The sequence below is a fragment of the Salvia hispanica genome, chromosome 6 (genome assembly GCF_029641045.1).
Source record: "Salvia hispanica isolate PSC_SH4W2 chromosome 6, Shi_PSC_v1, whole genome shotgun sequence".
Taxonomy (NCBI): Eukaryota; Viridiplantae; Streptophyta; class Magnoliopsida; order Lamiales; family Lamiaceae; genus Salvia; species Salvia hispanica.
In genome coordinates, this window is record NC_142697.1 from 2,262,026 (window position 1) to 2,286,514 (window position 24,489).

A 24,489-nucleotide genomic window follows, 5' to 3' on the forward strand; every position below is an offset into this window, starting at 1 on the left:
TGATTACGTGAGATTATGTTGCAATGTTTGCGATGCTTAGACCTGGACTTCTTGGAACCTAGCATGCCTTAGTTGTACGATCACAGCGCTTGTTGGTATATTGGGTCGATATTAAAGTAATCCCAGAATGGATCACTGGAAAGCTGTAATGAAAGTCCTCAGGTACTTGCAAGGCACCAAAGAGCTCATGCTTATGTAAAAGGGAGTCTGATGACTTAGTGGTAATTGGATATTCAGATTCAGTCGGATGCGTCAATAATAGAAAATTGACGTTTGGCTATTTGTTGCTTTAAGTCGTGGGAGCAATATTATGGAAAAGTGGAAAATAGTTTGTCATTGCTATTTCCACTATGAAAGTTAAATTTTGGCATGCTTTGAGGCCAAAGATCATGAAAAGTGATTGCAAAATTTAATCTCGGGACTTGGAACTGTTAACATTATAGCTAAGTCGCTGAGATTTTATTGTGATAATTTCGCAGATATCTTCTTCTGAAGGAAAGATAAGTACTTCAAAGGTGATATGCATGACATTGAAGTATTTGTCGGTAAATGAAGAAGTACAAAAACATAAAGTGTCTGTTGAGCATATTAGGACAAATAAAATTGGAACGGATCCATTAAATAGAAAAAAGGTGAAAAAAAGGACAACGTGCAGCAACCTCAGTTGAAGCCGATTTTCCTAGCATTGTTGAAGTCCAATCAGTGATTATTGCATACTATTCTCTTTCGTCTTCGAAAGAGCTTCACATGGATACCTTGCACGTTTCAATCGGAGTTATGTAGAGAAAGTTATGACCATTCTACGAACATTGCGCAGTGCAGTCAAAGCTGATGAAAATTTAGGCGGAAATTTAGAGAAGAAAATAAATTGTTGCCCAAATCTCTCCTATTTCTTGAAGGCCACAAATATTATAAAAAATAAACCTTTTTCCAACCTATAAATACCTCTCAGAGCCTCCAGTCCTTGCCCTCTCTGCACCATGGCCTTTTTGCACCTTTTTTTTTGTCTTTTTCTATCATTTATCAACGAACACATTAAAAATACCAATATGTATAAAATATTCAATTTAAGAACATATTTGCATGATTGACCTTTAAAACGAGTCAAATCTTGTTAGAGTTTGTATCCTAGAAATCACCTTTTGAATGATTGAATATTGTAAAAACTCATATTTTATTTTACAAGGAATAAAACAGATTATTTTTGTCGTGATATTTTTATGTTTTACATTTAATGGATGTTTCTTGCATATTTAAATGTATAAGCAACTTAACAAAGTTTAAGTCTTTGTTTTAGTAGACCGGTTGTGGGCGATGTCCACTTTAAGGTAACACGGTCAGTTCTGAACAAAGAAAAAGAAGAATTTCACGACCCAGATAGTCCTACACTTGCTGGGGTTTTGGTGCCCCTTGCACAGTGGAAGACTTGTACAAAACAAATAAATCAGACAAGGATCTATTTGACCGATTATGCGATTAATCAATTCACATGTTAAACAGATAATTGCATGCTAGAACGCAAATAATTCATGCTTAGAAAATATAAATCCTAAACATGATTTCTACGGTTTAGGGTTACCGATTTTGATTCTACAAAGAATTGACGATTGCTTGCGCCTTCTCCACGATGATCTTCAATACTAAACCACGGATTTTCTGACTGGTTCCCAAACTGTATCTCGATATCAGGGTGGACTGATCTTATCAAAATACTAGGATTCGAATAAAAGGAACACAGAAATTCCTCACGGAGGAGAACTGAAGAATTTTCAAGCTCCTCTACTAATTAGAGAGGGGGACGAAAATTGCATCTATAATAATTGTGATTCTGTCTCTCCTTTATTCTCCTATTTATATTAAGTTCATATTAGGCCCAATCAGGGATCTATGGAGGGTTTTGGATATGGGCTCCCCCAATTAGCTTTTTACTAATTAAATTGAACCCACAATTTAATACAAGCTTATATTGGAATATTACGAGCAGCCACTACAGAAGTAATATTGTACTCCCCATCCAAATCCGAAATTACAAGTAATCCGGGTTTCCATTATTTATATTATTTATTTCTCGTGCTTAAGATATGAATGTCCATTAATTAATTGAAGTCTGCTATGGACTTAATTAATTAACATCTTATTAATTCCAAAAGTGGACTCAGCAAGAAACACTTATTTATTATTCATAGAGTAATAAAACTCCAACTGGCCAGTTTTTCGAATAATAAAACCTTGTTCAAGCTCATCATGAGGACATTATCAAATGAGACTCACCTCGCGCACGATTCAACATAATAGCAATCCTAGCACCGCTAGATATTAATCAACACTACCCAATATATCAGGATTATTGGGTTGCTAAAAACCTACACCATTTGATTAGTCAAGTAGTGCATAATCAATACCGTATGCTCAATGCTAACGTGTGTAGATTAAGAAATAATATTTTATCAAGACCTAGTCTTTCAGTAGATAGCATAAAGACTTGTCTTGCTGTTAGATCCATTCAGTGCTATACCACACCAACGTCATCTTATTTCAGAAAGGCTTAGAAATAATCGGACAGACATTGCAACCTTTCATGATAGGTAACCAAAGCCTATCTAGGTTGTGAAATTCTTCTTTCTCTTTTGCAAAGCATTGCATAGAACCGACTGTAGTTACCTTAAAGTGGACGACGCCCACAACCAGTCTACTAAGCAAAAGACTTAGGCTTTGTTTACTTCTTATGCATTTAAATGTTTGTAAAACATCTTATAAATTCACAAGCAAAAACAATGTAATAATATATTGATTCTTATTCGTGCGATACTGCTCGAATAATACTGAATCAGGTTAAAAGTGGATTGTAGAGTTTTTCGTATACAAGCAAGATTCTATTCGCGCGAAACTTGCTCGAAACATGCTCTTCAATATACCAAACCTAACAACACTACCTATCGAGAAAGGTTGCAATATCAGTCCGCATATTTCTAAGCCTTACTGAAATAAGATGACATTGGTGTGGTAGAGCACTAAAGGGATCTAACAGCGAGACGAGTCTTTATGCTATCTACTGAAAGACGAGGTCTTGATAAATGATTACATCTTAATCAATTTACGTTAGCATTGAGCATACAGTATTGATTATGCACTACTTTGACTTATCAAATGGTGCGGGTTTTTCGCAACCCAATAATCCTGATATATTGTGTAGTGGTTATTAATATCTTGCGGTGATAGGCTTGTTATTATGTTGAATCGTGCGCGAGGTGAGTCTCGTTTAATAATGTTCTCAAGAGGAGCGCGAAACAAGGTTTTTTTATTCGGAACCTAGCTAGTTGGAGTTTGATTACTCTATGAATAATAAATAAGTGTTTCATGCTAAGTCCACTATTGGAATTAATAAGATGTTAATTAATTAAGTCCATAGCAGACATTATTAATTAATGGACATTTATATCTTAAGCCCGAGAATCTAACAACAACACGGAAACCCGGATTACTTGTAATTTCGGATTTGGATGGGCAGTGCAATATTATTTCTGTAGTGACTGCTAATAATATTCCAATACAAGCTTATATTAAATTGTGGGTTCAACTTAATTAGTAAAAAGCTAATTGGGGGAAGCTATATCCAAAACCATCCATAGATCCCTGCCTGGGCACAATATAAACTTAATGCTTCATGAGGCTTACACACCCAACTAAAAATGCTTCCTACTTACTGAACTTAGAAGCCTACACGTGACATGTCATATGATGTGCTAACATCACTTTTTGGCTGTTGGAGGTATGCCACAACCGCCTTCACAATCTCTTCTTCAACCTCCCAAGTGATTGGAAGTATCCCCAGCCTTGATAACCTGTCTTTATTTATGTGTGGAGTTTTGTGTTAGAGTTTGTATACTAGAAATCACCTTTCGAGTGATTGAATACTGTTAAAACTCTTATTTTATTTTCCAAATGAATAAACAGATTATTTTTGTCATAATGTTGTTATGTTTTACATTTAATGGATGTTTATTGCATATTTAAATGTATAAGTAACTTAACAAAGTCTAAGTCTTTGTTTTAGTAGACCGGTTGTGGGCGTCGTTCATTTTAAGGTAACACGGTCAGTTCTAAACAAAGAAAAAGAATAATTTCACAACCTAGATAGGCTTAGACTACCTATCGTGAAAGGTTGCAATGTCAGTCCGATTATTTCTAAGCCTTACTGTAATAAGATGACATTGGTGTGGTATAGCACTGAATGGATATAACAGCGAGACAGTCTTTATGCTATCTATTGAAAGACGAGGTCTCGTAAATTATTTCTCAATCAATGTACGTTAGCATTGAGCATACGGTATTGATTATGCACTACTTTGACTTACCAAATGGTGCGGGTTTTTCGTAACCCAATAAACCTGGTATATTGGGTAGTGGTGATTAATACCTAGCGGTGCTAGGATTGCTATTATGTTGAAATATGCGCGAGGTGAGTCTCGTTTGATAACATTCTCAAGAGAAGCTTGAAATAAAGTTTTATTATTCGGAACCTAGCTAGTTGAAGTTTAATTACTCTATGAATTAAATAAGATTTTCTTGCTGAGTCCTCTCTTGGACTAAATAAGATATTAATTAATTAAGTCCATAGCAGACAATAATTAATTAATGGATGTTTCTATCTTAAGCGCGGGAAATAAATATAAAGTAATGGAAACCCGAAGTACTTATAATTTTGGATTTGGATGGGGAGTGCAGTATTACTTCTGTAGTGGTTGCTCGTAATATTCCAATTTTAAGCTTATATTAAATTGGGTTTAATTTAATTAGTAAAAAGCTAATTGGAGGAGCCCATATCCAAAGCCTTCCATATATCCCTGCCTGGGCCCAATATGTGACTTATTATAAATAGGAGAATAAAGGAGACCGAAAATACACTTAATTATTTTCTTAAATTTTGGGCCCCCCTACTGCTGCAGTGGTCGAATTTTTCTCTCCTCCGAGGGAAAGGATTTTTGTCTTCTCTATTTAAGTCCTAGTGCACTGGTGAGATCAGCCCACCCAGATATCAGTTCACAGTACGGGAACCAGTCAGAAGATCCGTGGTTTTGTACTAAAAATCTTCACGTGGAGAAGAAGCTAGCCATCCTCGATTCTTTGGAGAATCATCAAGGTATAATGGTTGAACCTTAGAAAAGCATGTTTTAGGTTTCAATTAATTTAAAGCATGTTATTATTTGAGTTATGAGCATGATACGTGAGATAATTACGCGAATAGAATTTTTCTAAATAATCCGCTAAATAGATCTGAATTATTTGTAATTGATTTATGTGTGCGCTTCCGCTGCCAGTCCCTTCAATTGGTATCAGAGCCAATCTTTGGACCCGATGGACGAGTCTTTAAGGCAAGACTAGTGGCTAAGCGGTATACCCAAAAGGAAGATGTCGACTACGACGAGACCTTTGTTGGAACATATATACTAAAAAGCATTTTTCGAGTTTATTTTGAATTTGATAAATTGCTTGTATATTGTAAACACTCTTCATTTAATGAGAATAATAAATGTTTTCTTCATACTGTGTATTTTACTTTAATGGGAATTGACCGTATTTAATTATATATTAAATTATATAATTAAAGCGCCGGGAAGTAAAATCAGTCTAAGTCTTCTACATTGAAGGTTGGGTCGTGGAACAGGTCATCACAGTAGGTGGCCCAACCGGTACCTTGTAGAAGTAAAACTTTTTCACAACCTAGATAGGCTTTGGCTACCTAGCGTGAAAGGTTGCAGTGTCCATCCGAAAGTCGTCTTTACCTTGAGAATGACTAGTGACACTGGTGTGGTATAGCATTGAATGGATCTAAAGTATAGACACGTCTTTGTTGCTATCTAATGTAAGACGATGTCTTGGAGATTTAATATTTCCTAATCTTTGTAATAATATAGGACACACGTTATTTAATCATACGCTGCTTTGACTTATCAATAGGTGCGGGTTTTTCGTAACCCAATATTCCTGATATCTTGGGTAGTAGTAATTAATAACTAGTATGGTGTCAGTTTTGTTATTACATTGAATCGTGTGCCTGCGTGGTTTGACTATATCCCCAAGAGGTGTTCGAGAGAAGTTCTATTATTCGGAAACCCGGTCGGTTTGGATTTAATCCAAGAATAAATAGAAAAGGAAAAGTATATTTTGATATACATCTCGTACTAGACAAACTCTTGGAAATAAAAAGATATTAATTAATTTAAAGTCTATAGCAGACTACAAATTAATTAATGGATATAGAAAGTCTTAGATACGGGAAATAATATATTAAAGAGGTTAACCCGGATTGCTTGTAATCACGGATTGGATGGGCGGTCAGTATTTCTTCGATAGTGGCACAAGAAATATTCCATTGGCCTTATATTGAATTATGAGTTATAATTTAATTAGTAAAGAAGGTCCAATTGGGGAGGCCCAATCCAAGCCCCATAGATCCCTAACCTAGCCCATCATAAACTCTATAAATAAGGATGTAAGGAGAGGACACATATACAACACAAAACCCTAGCCTCCACACTTGGAATTTTCGGCCATCTCTCTCTAATAGAGGAACTCGAAATTCCTCTTTGTGTGTTCTTGGTTTTTCTTGTCTTCTCCTTCAAGATCCTTATAATTTCTAAAAGATTCCTCCCACAAGGAATTTAGACCTATAGAGTTAAGGGTCATAGGTTAGAAGATCTTTGGTCTTGCATTCACAATCAAGCTTCAAGATCCAAACGTGGAGAAGTAGCAAGCCACTTCGATTCTTTGGAGAATCATTATTGTAAGTATTCAACATCATAATTTAATTTAAATTATGTGATTAATTGCGCTATTATATGTCTCTACATGTTCAAACATGAAATTGAATCGATCCACATAATCTCCTAAATAGATTCTTTTGTGGATTTATTTAATTTGCAATTTCCGCTGTGATTTCCCCAACAATCTTCTCCTCGGTAGCCATGCTCAAATCAATCCGGATACTGTTGTCTATAGCAGCTTATATGGATTGGGATGTATGCCAGATGGACGTTAAGACTGCGTTCTTGAACGGTAGTCTTGAGGAGACCATCTACATGGAACAACCCGAGGGTTATGCCGTGAAGGGCAAAGAGCACATGGTTTGGAAGCTTAAGAAGGCCATTTATGGCCTCAAGCAAGCATCTAGATCATGGAATCAGTGCTTTGATCAAACTGTTCATAAGTTTGGATTCGAAAAAATGCCCTAACGAGAGCTGCGTGTACAAGAAGGTAGAAAAAGGGAATGTGGTATTCTTAGTTTTATATGTAGATGACATTCTTCTAATTGGAAACAATAAAAAGATGTTGTCATCAGTTCGAACTTGGTTGTCAAACCAGTTCGAGATGAAGGATATGGGAGATGCGGGACACATCCTAGGTATCAAGGTCCTTAGGGATCGTGAGAAAAGGATGTTGTGCTTATCCCAAGAACCCTACATCGATACTGTACTTAGTCGCATGCAAGATGCCAAGAAAGGTTTCTTACCTTTTAGACATGGCATCCATTTATCTCAAGAGATGTGTCCTAAGACTGCATCTGAGATAGCAGAGATGAGAAGGATACCATACGCTTCGGCAGTTGGTAGTCTCATGTATGCTATGCTTTGTACAATGCCTGATATTTGCTTTGCTGTTGGCATGGTAGCAATATATGAGTCAAATCCGGGCCAAGGACATTGGACTGCAGTAAAGAATAGGGGTGAGCAAAATAACCGAAAACCGAATGTCCGAACCGAACCAAACCGAAATTTTGAAATTCGGTTCGGTTTTTTCGGTTTTTCGGTTCGGTTCGGTTTTAAAAATACAAAAATTTCGGTTTTTTGGTTCGGTTCGGTTTTGGCGAAAAAAAAACCCGAAAAACCGAAAAACCGAATTATATTTTAAATATATTATTATATATTTTTATCCTATTAATTTAGTAAATTATATCATATATATAATATATATTCTTCTAATATATTTTTATATAATAAATATTATATAAATTATATTAATTTTATGTTATATATATTTATATTCTACTAGTATATATAAAATAAAATAAATTAGATATATTAAAATATACTATTTTTTTCGGTTTTTCGGTTTTGTTTTGAAATTTTGGTTTTTTCGGTTTGGTTCGGTTTTTTAAGTTCGGTTTTTCGGTTTTTGGTTTTTCGGTTTTTCGGTTCGGTTCGGTTTCAATTTTAGCCTAAATTCGGTTTTTCGGGTTCGGTTCGGTTTGGGCGAAAAACCGAACCGAAACCCGAATGCACACCCCTAGTAAAGAACATACTCAAGTACCTTAAACGGACTAAGGACTATGTTCTAGTTTACAAAGTAGGCGAGCTATGTCCTTTGGGATATACTGATTCAGACTTTCAAGCTGATCATGACTCGAGGAAATCTACTTCTGGTTATGTGTTTACCTTAGGAGGTGGAGCTGTAATTTGGAAGAGTGTAAAGCAGAAATGCATTGCAGACTCTACCATGGAAGCCGAATATGTGGCCGCTTCGGAGGCTGCAAAGGAGGTTGTATGGCTCAAGAACTTTCTTATGGACTTAGGTGTGGTTACGAATCTGCCCAAGAGCATCACCATTTATTGTGACAATTCTGGTGCTGTGGCAAATTCGAAGGAACCAAGAGCTCACAAAGCGAGCAAACATATTGAGATGAAGTATCATATCATTAAAAATATAGTGCAGAGAGGAGACATACAAGTGGACAAGATTGCGTCAGAGAACAACCTGGCAGATCCTTTTACTAAGGCATTGGCGGTCAAACCGTTCGAGCGCCATGTAGAAGGAATGGGAGTTCGACTCGCTCGAGACCTCAACTCGCTTTCAGTATAAGTGGGAGAATTAGACGTAGTGCACATTTTTTTGTATACTCGAAAGCTGTTTTGAGTATAAGTGGGAGATTGTTAGAGTTTGTATACTAGAAATCACCTTTCGAGTGATTGAATACTGTTAAAACTCTTGTTTTATTTTCCAAATGAATAAACAGATTATTTTTGTCATAATGTTGTTATTTTCCAAATGAATAAACAGATTATTTTTGTCACAACCTAGATAAGCTTAGACTACCTATCGTGAAAGGTTGCAATGTCAGTCCGATTATTTCTATGCCTTACTGAAATAAGATGACATTGGTGTGGTATAGCACTAAATGGATCTAACAGCGAGACAGTCTTTATTCTATCTACTGAAAGACGAGGTCTCGTAAATTATTTCTCAATCAATGTACGTTAGCATTGAGCATACGGTATTGATTATGCACTACTTTGACTTACCAAATGGTGCGGGTTTTTCGTAACCCAATAAGCCTGGTATATTGGGTAGTGGTGATTAATACCTAGCGGTGCTAGGATTGCTATTATGTTGAATTGTGCGCGGGGTGAGTCTCGTTTGATAACATCCTCAAGAGAAGCTTGAAATAAAGTTTTATTATTCGGAACCTAGCTAGTTGGAGTTTAATTACTCTATGAATAATAAATAAGATTTTCTTGCTGAGTCCTCTCTTGGAATAAATAAGATATTAATTAATTAAGTCCATAGCAGACAATAATTAATTAATGGATGTGTCTATCTTAAGCGCGGGAAATAAATATAAAGTAATGGAAACCCGAAGTACTTATAATTTCGGATTTGGATGGGGAGTGCAGTATTACTTCTGTAGTGGCTGCTCGTAATATTCCAATTTTAAGCTTATATTAAATTGGGTTTAATTTAATTAGTAAAAAGCTAATTGGAGGAGCCCATATCCAAAGCCTTCCATAGATCCCTGCCTGGGCCCAATATGTGACTTATTATAAATAGGAGAATAAAGGAGACAGAAAATACACTTAATTATTTTCTTAAATTTTGGGCCCCCCTACTGCTGTAGTGGTCGAATTTTTCTCTCCTCCGAGGGAAAGGATTTCTGTCTTCTCCATTTAAGTCCTAGTGCACTGGTGAGATCAGCCCACCCTGATATCAGTTCACAGTTCGGGAACCAGTCAGAAGATCCGTGGTTTTGTACTAAAGATCTTCACGTGGAGAAGAAGCTAGCCATCTTCGATTCTTTGGAGAATCATCAAGGTATAATGGCTGAACCTTAGAAAAGCATGTTTTAGGTTTCAATTAATTTAAAGCATGTTATTATTTGAGTTATGAGCATGATATGTGAGATAATTACGCAAATAGAATTTGTCTAAATAATCCGCTAAATAGATCTGAATTATCTGTAATTGATTTATGTGTGCGCTTCCGCTGCCAGTTCCTTCATTTTGTAGCCATTTTCCCCTTCCACCTTCAATATCTCAGTTAGACAACCTTGAAGAGTAGGGAAAACATTGTTTGAGTGTTTGTGCACTAAGTTCATCAAAAGAGCTTTGCACATTCCTCAACAAATCATCCACACCCTTAGTCAATTTGTCATCTTGTATAGACTGGATGGCTCTTAAAAAACCTAAATCCAACACATTACAGTCAGGGGAATTAGCTGGTTGGCAAATGATATGGAATTTGAATCCATCTGTGTTTGCAACTATGTGAAATTCTGCATCATTTTAGTTTATGTGAGGCTTGGCATTGTCTTGTTGAATGAATATCTCCTTACTTATATTCTCTGACTATTTAGCCTTGATTGCTGGTATGATCTGCACATATGTGTGATGTGTTACAATGGGATGGAAAAAATGGAAACAAAAACAGTGTACCTTTTGATTAGCCATTCTCTCATGGATGTCTTGTTCACTGATTGAATGAGCTTTGTCTCTAAGGTGCCTCTTGGTCTGTTCTTGAAACATCTCTTTGTCTAGCTCTTTAGTAGTGATTGGGAAAATAGGACTTCTCTATTTTCTGAAAAGTATGGTCTACACACAGCACACATAACCATCACCTTTGTGATGAACCGCTTTGACTTACATGATATATATGGCTCTTCCTCATCTGACAGCAGGTAGTATCTATTCATACTCTTAGTCATGAAAAATCACTTCTCATCAATGTGCACTACACTGTGCATTGTGTGATATTTGAGCATACCATTGGACACCACTGGTTGAACATGAGTGAGACCCAATTCTATTCTTGCCAATTTGTTTGTGGCAGTAAGTAGTGGCTTCACAGCATTTGCGTGTGGCCTGAGATGATTTGCTTTCTCCATCCTGCCTACTGTACTCTTGGTTAACTCAAGCTTGGCAGCCATCTTACAGATGGTAGATCTTTCAAAGACTAAAAGAGCTCTTACCTTGTTAACATCAAGCTGAATTTCATCTTTGCGCTTGAAGCCTTTAACACGGTCACTTATGTTGACAGGTACTCCACTCTGAATCTGTTTTTTGGCCTCTGCCCCAGTATCTATGCATGTCTTCCTGCTCACTCCAAACTCCTTTGCTGCCTTTTCAATACATCTATATGGTACTTTAACTAAATGGCTCGATTGTAGCAGACTTTGAACTATCAGATTTTTGGTGGTCACTGCTATGATGTGCGAGTCTCTGTCTCCGTATGCAGGCTCCATAGCCCAGTGATGAAAATTTTCTAAGGGCAATTGTTCAAAAACTCTCCTTTAGTTGTGTAGGTAGTCCTTTTATAGATGATGGTAGTTGAAATTTCCCTCCTAAATTATGTTGTACTCCCTCATAAAATTTGATTTAAGTTTTCTGGGATTTGGGATTTCCCTCCAAAATCCAGATTTGTAATGTGATTATACCCCAGTTTTAGTATTTTATGCAGCAGACTATTTATGAAAAATGGAAGCATTACGCGTAGCATTTGGGCAGAATTTGGGAGTATTTTGGGCAGCAGATTTGGGAGTATTTTGGATGATTAAAACATTAATTACAACAAAAAATGGAAGAAATTTTTTAAACTATACTCCAACAATCATAAATTCAATATTTCAACAAAAAAAAGCAGAAAAAATCAAAGTGGGATCCCTTTTCACTACATACCTTCATTTAAATCAAAGTCAAACAACATTTCTTAAAATCCATGTTAGGTCAAATTGTTCCAAATTACTATTTATTAAAGAGTTAAAAAATGGAGAAATAATAAAGTAAGAGTGAGAATAATGTTCGGAATAATTTTCTCTTTATTTTCATAATGTGTTGGCTTGATTGAATAAATTCAATGGCGATTTGCATTTTGCATTTTTCTACTAGGTTTCAACTTTCAAAATTATATACGGCATCTCTCTCATTGATTCGAATTCTATTAATTTGTTGTTATTGAGAGTGTCAAATTATCAACATTCTTGAAAATATAACCTAAATTACCTAATTGTTGTCGTCTACATAGGTGTTGTTCGGTTGAGAACATTAAGTAGTACCGAGGTACAATATGAGATGGGGTAAGATAGGTTTATCTTGAATTAAATTAGTATTAAGTTTTATTTTGTGTTCGGTTAATAAGATTATGTCCAAGATAGATTTAACAAAGTGTTTGTTTGATAATACTATTAAGAACAAGACTAACGTGTATTAATTTTCAGTTAATTTTTATAACTATAAATACATTTCAAATTAATTAATACTCCCTCCGTCTCCGATTAGGAGTCACACTTTTCCATTTCGGTCCGTCCCTAATTAAGAGTCACACTTCATTTTTACCATATATAGTAAGTAGGTTCCACATTCTACTAACTTAATTCACTCACATTTTATTATAAAACTAATATAAAAAAATGGGTCTCACATTCCACTAACTTTTTCAACTAACTTTTTTTATATTTCTTAAAACTCGTGTCCAGTCAAAGTGTGACTCTTAATCGGGGACGGATGGAGTAACTAATAGTAATTGATTACTTATTTAATTCATTCAAATATTAACAATACTTTATTTATTTTTTATAATGTGATAAGTAATCAAGCATTAGTCTCATTTCTCAGTAATAAAATCTCACTAATGAAAAACAATCCCATTATTGTCTTTGAACATCTATAAACTGATTAGAATTTCCCAAAAACCAAGTGTAATAATTACAAATTCTCTAGTAGCTCAATTCTCTCTCCACTAGTATACTACTAATGCGTGCATTTTTTGCATATAATATTAATCAGATTTGTAACTATAAATTACACACACATAAACACGCTGATATAGATAGATACAGTTGGTGATTGGACCGATTCAGTGAAACGATCTTCGTTCTTAGCTCTTCTACCATATTACAATCATTCATCTCTGCTGTCGAAGATACATCACGGCGACGGGCCTAGATAACTTTGTCTCGGGCCGAGTCGTAGACAAAAATAGAACCGAACAGCAGATTAGAGGAGATGAAGATAAAGAAGTCATGGGCTATCTCGCCAACCGAACGGGGCCTAGATTATTACCATATGTGATTCTGTATAATAAAATTAATCCATATATAAATTATTACCTCACAACTATCAATATAAAGTATGTGCATTGGATTTATTCTCAAATTTACCAAATTTGAGTAATTTTTTTCCATAATTCAATTACTATTACACGTATATGATTATTGTTAATTTTTGTAATGAAATTATTTCCTATTTGAAATAGATTTCACCCAAAATTAGGAAAGATACATCAAAACCCTAGCTTTGTATATCATCTATAAATAAAGGCCTAACAGTAATGTTTTTGTAGGTTAAAACAATAAGAATAATTCTCATCCTTCTTGCGGCAATGTCTTCCCTCAACAACTATCCCATGAAAAAAGAAAGCGATAGTTACCTTCGGCTGGCGAAGCACGTGATCGCCGCCGACGGAAAAGGCGAAAACATCATTCTCTCGCCTCTCTCAATCCATATGGTTCTTTCCATGACCGCCGCCGGTTCAAGCGGCTCCACACGCGACCAGCTTCTCACTTATCTCAAATCAGAGCGCGTGGAACACCTTAATTCTTTGTACACGCAGATTGCCGCCACAATTTTGGACGATGGCAGTCATGTCGGTGGGCCCCTCTTGTCCACCAATAATGGCCTCTGGGTCGATCGGAGTCTCACTTTTAAGCCTGCTTTTCGAGATATTGTCCACAATTCATACAAGGCAGCTGCCCAACTTGTTGATTTTCAAAATCAAGTAGGTTTTGCTTAAGCCGCTTGCAGTATGAGGAATTTTAACATATTTTTCTAGATAAATGTCTTCTTGGTTTGTGATCTCCGCAGAATTTTTAAGCTGAGTGGCAATATACTTGAAATTCTTGAGAGTTAATATTATGTTTTGCTGGGGAGTCTTGAAATTCTTGAGAGTTAATATTATGCAATTTTCATGCATGTTTTGTTAGTATAAACATATGGTACGTGGACCACATGTTTGGTATAGGATAGTTACAACACTTTAATTTGAGCATAGGTTGTTTTCTTAGTTTTTTTTTGCTTCCATGGAGGTCTATGGTTTCTGATTGTTACTAGTACAACCTCCGTCCCACAGAGCTTTTCCCGGTTTCATCCGGCACAGATTTTAAGAAATTATTTGACTTTGTATTAGAAAAAGATATGTAGTGGAATAAGGGTCCCACATTTGAAGAGATTGAGGGTGTATTTAATGTTTATTTTTGGAAAGATTCTAATTGGGACAAACTTTGTGTGACGGACGAAAATGGTAAAATGGGACACTCCTTTGTCCCGGCCTAATCGAGACGTTTCTATTTTGGCACATGAATTTAGGTAGTGGTGTTTACTAATTAAATTAATAATAGTAAAGTAAGAGAGAGAGTAAAGTCAAAGTGAGAGAGAGAAAGAAAGAAAAATAAAAGTAAGAGAGAGAGTAAAGTAAGAGAGAGAAAGAAAGAAAAAAAAAGTAAGAGAGAGAATAAAGTAAGAGACAGGAAAAAGTAAGAAAGAGAAATAAAGAATAAAGTAGGAGAGATAAGAGGAAAAAGTATGAGAGAGGAGTGTGTTGATTGTTGTCAGAAAAGGAAACGTCTCACTTAGATTGGGACGTACCAAAAAGGAAAACGTTGCACTTAGGCTGGGACGGAGGGAGTAGAACGAAGGGAGTACGTACTATTTATAGTGAATGTTAAAGTCATAAAAGGTTGAAATATGTTATTATGTCAAGATTTGGGGAAAATGGGTTGTGTTGCATCAGGAATTGATAACGAATGTGTATGGAGAACAATGAGATCGTCTAGTGTCCTTATATATCTTGTCAATGAATTTTGCTAAATATTAAAGCCGTGTATCTTAATATTTTTAAAGCCAGAAGAGACTAGAAAAGAAGTGAATGCATGGTGCGAAAAGGAAACGAAAGGTCTCATCAAAGAAATACTCCCACCAGATTCAGTCACGTTCAACAGCAGACTCATCTTGGCAAACGCAGTCTACTTCAAAGGAAAATGGACTGACACATTCAATGCAAATCTAACAAGAGATGGCAACTTCTACCTCTTAAACGGCAGCTCTGTTCGCGCCCCCTTCATGACCAGCAGGGATATGCAGTTCTTCCTCGCTTTCAAAGGCTTCAAAGTTCTAAGGCTATGTTACCAGCAAGGACGCGACAAGCGCGAATTCTCCATGTACATCTATCTTCCAGATGCCAAAGACGGCCTGCCATCTCTGACCGAGAGAATTTGCTCCGAGCCCGGGTTCATAGACCGCCATCGCCCTTCCTATGCCGTGACTCTTGATAAATTCCGCATACCTAAGTTTAAGATAGGTTTCGAGATTGAGGCTTCAAGCGTTATGAAGGAATTGGGAGTGGTGGATCTTTTCAAGATGGGTGGTCTGACTGAGATGGTGGAGAATGGAGAGGCTCTGATGGTTAACAAACTACAGCATAAGGCGTTTGTGGAGGTGAACGAGGAGGGCACAGAGGCGGCGGCTGTGACAGAAGCACATATAGCGTTGGGGTGCTCGATGTATAGGCCGCCGCCGAAGCGGTTCGTGGCTGACCATCCTTTCCTCTTCACTATAAGAGAGGATATAAGTGGGGTTGTGCTCTTCGTCGGCCAGCTACTTAACCCGCTTGCTAATGCTTCATCTCAAGATTAGGCTCACAAATTATATTAGTACTTTCATTTCAATGTCATTTATTGTTTTTTGAACTATTTTGGTATTGGATATGTTGTAAATCAGTTTTTCCGGTTTTACTAAGTGATGTTTATTGTTTTTTGAATCATTATATTCCTGGAAAGGATCGTGTTATATTGCTAACTTTTTAAGTTGATAACTATGCTAACTCATTAATAAAGTGTATTAAAAATGTTTGACATTAAAATGTCAAGATATAACGTCAACATAATATATTGAAATGTTAACAAAATTATGTGTTAGACATTTTAATATCATAGTGTTCATATTTTTAATACACTGCGTTGATGAGTTAAAAAATTAGCAACTTAAAAAAGTTCGCAATTGATCACACCCCTGGATACGGTACATGATATAATTACCTAGAATTCTCGCAATGATCAATTATAAAGTAGTATGTACAATTGGATTTATGCTCAAATTTACCAAATTGATAGTACTATTAATTTCTTCCATAATTAATTTGTTGTTACGCTTATGGTTTTTTTTAAATTTGTATAATGAAATTATTGCTTATCTGAGACATAAGCCCCTCAAAATTTTAAAAATATAACAAACCTCATCTATAACTAAAGGGATTTCTAGGTTAAGAACATTTCTCTCCTTCTTGGCGGCTGACGACAATGTCTCCTCTCAAAGAAACCGAGAGTTACCTTCGGCTGGCGAAGCGCGTGATTGCGGCCGACGGCCAAGGCAAAAACCTCATTCTCTCCCCTCTCTCAATCCATATGGTGCTTGCCATGACCGCCGCCGGCTCAAGCGGCTCCACACGCAACCAGCTTCTCACTTATCTCAAATCAAAGCGCGTGGAACACCTCAATTCTTTGTACTCGCAGATTGCTGACACAGTTCTCGTCGATGGCAGCCACGCCGGTGGGCCCCTCTTGTCAACCAAGAACGGCCTTTGGGTCGATCAGAGCCTCACTTTCAAGCCTGCATTTCGAGATATTGTCCACAATTCTTATAAGGCTGTTGCCCAACTTGTTGATTTTCAGAATCAGGTATGTTTTTTTCTTTTTTCATCAACAGAATATGCTTCCCTTCTTTTCTTAATATAAATTATACTCTCTCATCCGTCCCCAATATGTGTCCCACTTGACTAGATACGGGTTCTAAGAAATGTAAAGGAAACTGAATTGAATAAGTTATTGTTACGTGGATCCCACTTTTATATGTATTAGTTTTATAATAATGTGAGAGGGAAATGAGTAACTGGAACATAATAGAGTGAATTAACAAAACTAGTAAAACTGAAGTGAGACAATTAATAGCTACCGAAAGAAATTAGGGTTAGGGATGTGAATTGGTAAGATCACTTAGGGATTTTGCTGAAAATGTTAAAATTTGTATCTTAAAAGACAGAAGAGACTCAAAAAGAAGTGAATGCATGGTGCGAAAAGGAAATAAAAGGCCTCATCAAAGCAATACTAGGGCCAGGTTCAGTCACAGGCGACACTAGATTCATCTTGGCAAATGCAGTCTACTTCAAGGGAAAATGGACTCAAACATTCAATCGAGATCTAACAAGAGATGGCGACTTCCACATGCTAAACGGAACCTCTGTTCGCACCCCCTTCATGACCAGCAGGAAAATGCAATTCGTTCGCGCCTTCGACGGCTTCCAAGTTCTGAAGATGTCTTACCAGCAAGGCAGCGACACGCGCAGATTCTCCATGTACATCAATCTTCCAAGACGGCCTGCCATATCTCACCGAGAGAATCTGCAATGGGCTCGGGTTCATAGACAGCCATCTCCCTTCCAATGCAGTCATTCTTGATGAATTCCGCATACCTAAGTTTAAGATAGGTTCCGAGTTTGAGGCATCTAGCGTTATGGAGAAACTGGGAGTGGTGGATGTTTTCAAAATGGGTGGTCTGACTGAGATGGTGGTGAAGAATGGAGAGGCTTTGGGGGTTAGCAGAATACTGCACAAGGCGTTTGTGGAGGTGAACGAGGAGGGCACGGAGGCCGCGGCTGTGACAGTAGGACGAGTATATGGGTGTGCGAGGCAGCAGAAGCCGAAGCCGATGTTCGTGGCGGACCATCCTTTCCTCTTCACTATAAGAGAGGATACCAGTGGACAGCTGCTCTTCGTCGGCCAGCTGCTCGACCCGTCATCTTAAGATTAGGCTCACAAGTTATCAAGTCAATCTCATCGTATTTACTGTTTATTTCAACCATATGAGTGTTTTGTTCTATGGGTTGCACACGCATTTGAAGATATTGAATAAATTATTTTTATTTATCGTACTCATCCATGATCCAACCTAGCATGGGGTAAATTCTTGAAGTGAACTTGTTTGGGACTCTATGGTAGGAAATGGGCCATTTTTTTTGGTATTTCTGCTTTCGGGAGTTATGCATTTAATATAAAGTCGCAACCTCAGCCCCAAAAAGCTAGGAATTTGCATATCGGTCTTTCAAATTATGATATGCAGTGAATGTGTATGTACTACTACAAGATTATGATTACAGATTGTTTGTTTGTGTGTTCTTTTGAAGTATTTATGAGCACAGATTGTTTGTTTGTTTGTTCTTTTATATTAGGATGGAAGAATAGTATATATGTCACACCCAACTCTTGATGTATATTCTTGTACAAATAAATTTAATTTAAAAGCAAGTAATCCACGCGTCAAATACTTATAGCATTAATATCAGATTAGTTTTAAAACTAATACTCTCTCTATCCTATAAAAATATGAACAATGGATATAATATAGGGATGAAGAAAAAATTGGTAAAGTAAGAAAGGGAATGAGAATGGTGTGGTAAAATAAAAGAGAGGAGGAGAATGGTAGTTAACGTAATGTTAGTGGATAATGGGACCAACATTATTAAATTGATATAACTTTCCAAAAAGAGAATGCACATACTTTTGTGGGACGGAGAGTATATTTATCACTTACATATTTCAAAACATTCTTAATTTGTAGTGGGGATCTTCTCACCCTCTCTATATTACTCCCTCCGTCCCAGATAATTTGGGACACTTTGACCCGGCACGGGTTTTAAGAAATCTAATGGAAAGTGAGTTGAAAAAGTTGGTTGGATGTGGGTCCTACTTTTAAAGTATTAGTTTTATAACAAAATGAAAGTAGGAATGAGTTAGTGGAATATGAGGTCCACTACCAAAAATGGTAAAAGTGAAATATGACAAATTATGTGGGACGACCCAAAATGGAATACTGGGTCGAATTATCTGGGACGGAGGGAGTATACATTTATCTACATACAAAGTGACGAGGAGGTTGCTAAAATGTGTCAGTTGCCGACCTTGATAATGCGTGGAGTTCGTATAATTCACGTCAACCGAAACATAATTGATATCTTAATCCTGAAAAATATTACTCACCCCGTTCAATGTTAATTGAGTTTTTTTTTTTTTGGGAAGTTCCAACATAATTGTGTCATTTCTATTTTTGGCATAATATAATCCTCTCACTTACTTTATTTTCTCTTCATCTCTCTTCCTTTATTCATCATCTCTTAACACGCCATTCTTAAACTCCATGCCAAAAAGAAATGCATCTATTAACAAAGAATTGAGGGAGTAGTTGTTTATATGAACCACAACTCAGTACTATATATAAATTGTACCTTTAATTTTACATCACAAATATCAAATACTCCCTCCGTCTCGTTCAAGATGGCCACATTTCCTTTTTTGTTTGTCCCAATCAAGATGCCCACTTTCCAATTTTGGAAATAACCTCCTCTCTCTTCTCTCCTCATTAAAATATTCAACTACCGTTTTCCTATCTACATTATTCCACCTAACAACACCTCCTAAAGTCTCGTACCACTCAAGAATGTGGTCATCTTGAGTGGAACGGAGGGAGTATAACATTTAACCAACACGGGATGTGATTAAATACAAATATAAATATTGTACAAACCTTATACTATGATCTAGACCGTTAGAAAATGTTAACGGGCGATAAAATAATAGCAAAAAAAAATGTAACACAGTGTCAACGGTTGATCCCTATAGACTACTCCAAATCAAGCCCGCTGCCTCAGCCGTCGCTGCAACAGGCGGCGGTAGCAGGGACTCCTCTGCGGTGGTGCTGCTGCACTTGGTGTTGTCGGCTGATGATGAGTTGTTTTCTTTGGCTGCGGACGGCGGAGTCGAGCTTTGAAAGTCGATGCTCGCGGCCAGTTTGATGGAGCGGTGGGTTTGTGGGTCCGTGCCACGGATGAGAAGTTTGCGTTTGATGTGCGTGTTCCAGTAGTTCTTGATTTCGTTGTCCGTTTTTCCCGGCTATTAGTGAACATATGTGACAGATATTTGAATTTTAAATGTTAGTTACGAAATAGGTGGGCGCTGCCTCTTGTTCCCTACTCGTTGTCTGATGTTCTCTCAGGTACCCTTGGGGCTTACTTAGCTCCTGTTGTTTTCTTTCTCTTTGTTAGTTCATGGTGTGTCGTGCTTTGTTGCTTTTTCTTTCTAGCTTTGTTGGTTTGCACTTGTTTTGCTGTTAGAGCATCTCCAACAAAGAAAAGTAAATGAAAGAAGTATATCTTCTATTTATGTGATACCCCTTCAAAATCGAAAAAGGTATAATACCGTATCAAATACCTCTCCCCTTGGAGGCTGATTTTTCATAAAGAAAAATAAATATGATAGTTATAAAACTTTACCTCTCCATTTACCTTTTCCCTTGGAGATGCTCTTAGCTTTGTTGAGTATTTTTCTTCCATTTTTTAATCAGTATACTTCTAATGGTTTTGTGCTTCTATTCAAACTTACTTTATTTATTTTCGTACTTTATTCTTTCTTAATTCAAATACTTTATTCTTCCTTCTACTTTATTTTATTTTCAATTAATCAACTCAACACAATTCTTAAATTAGGAAAATTATAATTCACTAAAAGATTAGGAAATATACGGCAAACCCTAGCTCATCATCTATAAATAGAGACTTATAATAATGTTTCTGGTCAAAAATATTTGTTTTCTTGTTCCTAGCGGCTGCCGACAATGTCTCCTCTCAAGAATTATCCCATGCAGAAAGAAAGCGATAACTACCTTCGGCTGGCGAAGAACGTGATCGCCGACGGAAACAAAGAAAAAAACCTCATTTTCTCCCCTCTCTCAATCCATGTGGTGCTATCCATCACCCTCGCTGGCTCAAGCGGCTCCGCACGCTCTCAGCTTCTCACTTATCTCAAAACAGAGCGCGTGGAGGACCTCAATTTCTTATACTCGCAGATTGCAGCCACAGTGTTCGCCGACGGCAGCCATGTCGGCGGGCCCCTCTTGTCAACCAAAAACGGCCTCTGGGTCCATCGGAGCCTCACTTTCAAGCCTGTTTTCCGAGATATTGTCCATAACTCTTATAAAGCAGCCACCCAACTTGCTGATTTTCAGAATCAGGTTGGTTTATTCTTTTTTTATTGACAGAATTTGCTTCCATTATTTTTTATCATCAGAAATTAAGGTTGTGGCCGATTTGTGATTTTTAATTTCTCAGTTCAGTTGCTTATTTCTTGCTATGGCATTATTTATGCAACAAATTGGTAATTATAAAAAATAGGGAGGTGAAATTGGCCATCAACAAATTTTCTTTGTCCTTCTCTTTGGTTTCTTGAAAATAAATACTATGGTGGTGTTTGATTTTCTAGATAAAATAATGCTACTAAGATGTAATTTATTGAGTTGTGAGATTATTTTAGTTGGATATTTGATGGGATATTTGCAGTACTTTAATTTGAGCATATGTTTTTTTCTTAGTTTTTTTTGCTTCCAAGGATGTCTATGGCTTCTGATTGTTATTTCACCATCTTTGACAAATATTGACTGAGCTTTTTCAATTATTTATAGTGAATGTTAATGGCCTAAAAGGTTGAAAATTTGTTATAGTGTCAAGATTTGGGGAAAATGGATTGATTTGCATCAAGAACTGTGTTAGGAGAATAGTGAAATCGTCTGGTGTTTATATATCTTGTCAATGAATTTTTGTTGAATGTTAAAACTGTATCTTAATATTTTTGAAGCCAGAAGAGGCTCGGAAAGAAGTGAATGCATGGTGCGAAAAGGAAACGAAAGGACTCATCAAAGCAATACTCCCACCAAAATCAGTCACTAAAGACACTAGACTCATCTTCGCAAACGCAGTCTATTTCAAAGGAAAATGGAATCAAATATTCGATGCAAATCTAACAAGAGATGACGACTTCTACCTCTTAGACGGAAGCTCTGTTCGCGCTCCCTTCATGACCAACAGGTATTATCAATGCGTTGAGGCTTTCGATGGCTTCAAAGTTCTGAGGCTATCTTACCAGCAAGGCAGCGACAAGCGCAGATTCTCTCTGTACATCTACCTTCCTGACGCCAAAGACGGCCTGCCATCTCTGACCGAGAGAATCTGCTCTGAGCCCGGGTTCATAGAGAGCCATCTCCCTTACTCTGCGGTGGCTGTTGACGAATTCCGTATACCTAAGTTTAAGATAGGTTTCGAGTTTGAGGCTACCGACGTTATGAAGAAACTGGGAGTGGTGGATATTTTCGACATGCGCGGTCTGATGGAGATGGTGGAGGACGGAGAGGATCTGGCTGTTAACAAAATACGGCACAAGGCGTTTGTGGAGGTGGACGAGGAGGGCACAGTGGCCGTGGCTGTGACAGAAGAAAGCGATGATGATTTGGGGTGCTCAATGTATGAGGATGAGGAGCCGAAGATGAGGTTCGTGGCTGACCATCCTTTCCTCTTCACTATAAGAGAGGACACGAGTGGGGTACTGCTCTTTGTCGGCCGGTTGCTTGACCCGCTTGCTGATTCATCGTTTCAAGATTAGGCTCACAAATTATTACCGTAGATTCTAATTTCCTACTTTTGCTAAGTGATATTTACTCTGTTTTTAAACCAACATGCTCTTGGATAGCTGGATCAATGAGTAATTTTGTCTATGCGTTGCAAGACAATTTTGAACTTTCATATTCAATGCAATAGTCTAAAAATCGTAGATAAATCATACTAATAACAAATTTGATAAAATATACAAATGGTTTTTACAAAATAATCTAATATTCTCTCCGTCCACAAAAAATAGTCTCACTTGTAGATGCAACGAGTTTTTAATATTAAATTGATAAAGTAAGAAAGAGAAAAAAAATGAGTTATGTATGAGAGAGGGAAAAAAGTGAGAGAAAGAGAAAAAGTGGATAAAGTGTGTGAGAAGTTTCCATTTTTGAAATGAGACTACTTTTTGTGGACATTCCAAAAATTGCAAAATAGGACTATTTTCATGGACGATGGGGCATTACTAATAAATAAATCATAAAAACTTCCCATCTGCTCATCAATAAATGGAATGTAATGACAAGTTGATTTATAAAAAATAGTACTTTCCTTTGTCTCCCATTAGAAGTCCCACTTTCTCGATTTTGGCTCGTTCCTGAATAGAGTTCTGATTCATTTTTCTGTAAATGACAATAGGCCTTACATTCCGCTAATTTCATTTTATTCACATTTTATTAGTATAAAATTGACATGTATAAAAATAAGACAAATATTCTACTACTACCTCCGTCCCCCAAATTTTGACACAATTTACCATTTCGGTCCGTCCCTGATAATTTGACACACTTCACTTTTACCATTTTTGGTAGTGGACCTCATATTCCACTAACTCATTCCTACTCACGTTTTATTATAAAAATAATACTTTAAAAGTAGAACCCACATTCCACCAACTTTTTCAACTCACTTTCCATTACATTTCTTAAAACTCGTGTCGGGTCAAAGTGTGTCAAAATTTGGGGGACGGAGGTAATATATTTTTTAAGCAACTTTCCTTTACATTTCTAAAAAGTCATATCAAGAAAAAATGTGACTCTTAATGGTGATTTATATAGTGAGTAATAGAATAGAATGTAAAGTAAAGTTGATTTAACAAAAAATATTGTAAAAATGAGTATGATAAATTCGTGTTGGATGATAGGTAATTAGAATTTTGCACAATCATTTTCATTCCATAAAATTAATTTATTGGTACATTCGAGGATGAGAATAATCACCAAAAGTAAAAACTAAAAAGCAAAGAAAATTAAAGGGTTTTTAGCCTATAAATACATGAACATTGATTTTTTTTTCCCCAAAACTTTAAAATTTGAAGATAAATACATGAACTTTTGATAATTTTGATTTTTCCCCAAAATCTAAAATCAAAAAACATATGGCAAATTAAAGTTTATGTGGCAATTAAAATTATACCAACATATTTATATTAATTAAAAAATAATAAATTTGAAGTTCACATCAGCCATCTTTCACCCTTCTTGCTCTTTTTTGTCGAGCTCTTCGTCAAGGCTCTGCCCGCCGCCGTCGGGATAAAGCCGGAGATGTTCATGTCTCAAGTTCCAACCTGCCGCCTCTCCATCTTTCTACACACTTTTTTTCAATTTTCCCAATTATTCGGGGTCTCCGAAGAACATTGGGGATAGAGGACTAGTCTCCCACCTCCGTGCTCTTATTTAAGAGCACGGATGG

General features: G+C 36.7%; 2 protein-coding genes and 1 pseudogene across 2 annotated transcripts; all 3 read left to right on the forward strand.

The window, feature by feature from the left end:
- The first annotated feature begins 13,644 nt into the window (after nt 1–13,644).
- On the forward strand, nt 13,645–15,953 carry LOC125205224 (serpin-ZX-like). Its single transcript, XM_089060197.1, has 2 exons — nt 13,645–14,040; nt 15,162–15,953. Exons 1-2 carry the CDS (start codon nt 13,645–13,647, stop codon nt 15,951–15,953), a joined length of 1,188 nt encoding a protein of 395 aa, XP_088916323.1.
- A 662-nt stretch (nt 15,954–16,615) lies between these two features.
- LOC125205225 (serpin-ZX pseudogene) lies at nt 16,616–18,116 on the forward strand (annotated as a pseudogene).
- Nucleotides 18,117–20,956: 2,840 nt separating this feature from the next.
- Nucleotides 20,957–22,929, forward strand: LOC125205067 (serpin-ZX-like). Its single transcript, XM_048103871.2, has 2 exons — nt 20,957–21,374; nt 21,995–22,929. The coding sequence occupies exons 1-2, from the start codon at nt 20,979–20,981 to the stop codon at nt 22,793–22,795; spliced, it is 1,197 nt and encodes a 398-aa protein (XP_047959828.1). The 5' UTR covers nt 20,957–20,978; the 3' UTR covers nt 22,796–22,929.
- The last annotated feature ends 1,560 nt before the right edge of the window (nt 22,930–24,489 follow it).

Coding starts and splice junctions, on each gene's coding strand:
- LOC125205224 (XM_089060197.1), top strand. CDS start 13,645: ATGTCTTCCCTCAACAACTATCCCATGAAAAAAGAAAGCGATAGTTAC. Junction 14,041..15,161: donor TTGTTGATTTTCAAAATCAA/GTAGGTTTTGCT, acceptor ATATTTTTAAAG/CCAGAAGAGACTAGAAAAGA.
- LOC125205067 (XM_048103871.2), top strand. CDS start 20,979: ATGTCTCCTCTCAAGAATTATCCCATGCAGAAAGAAAGCGATAACTAC. Junction 21,375..21,994: donor TTGCTGATTTTCAGAATCAG/GTTGGTTTATTC, acceptor ATATTTTTGAAG/CCAGAAGAGGCTCGGAAAGA.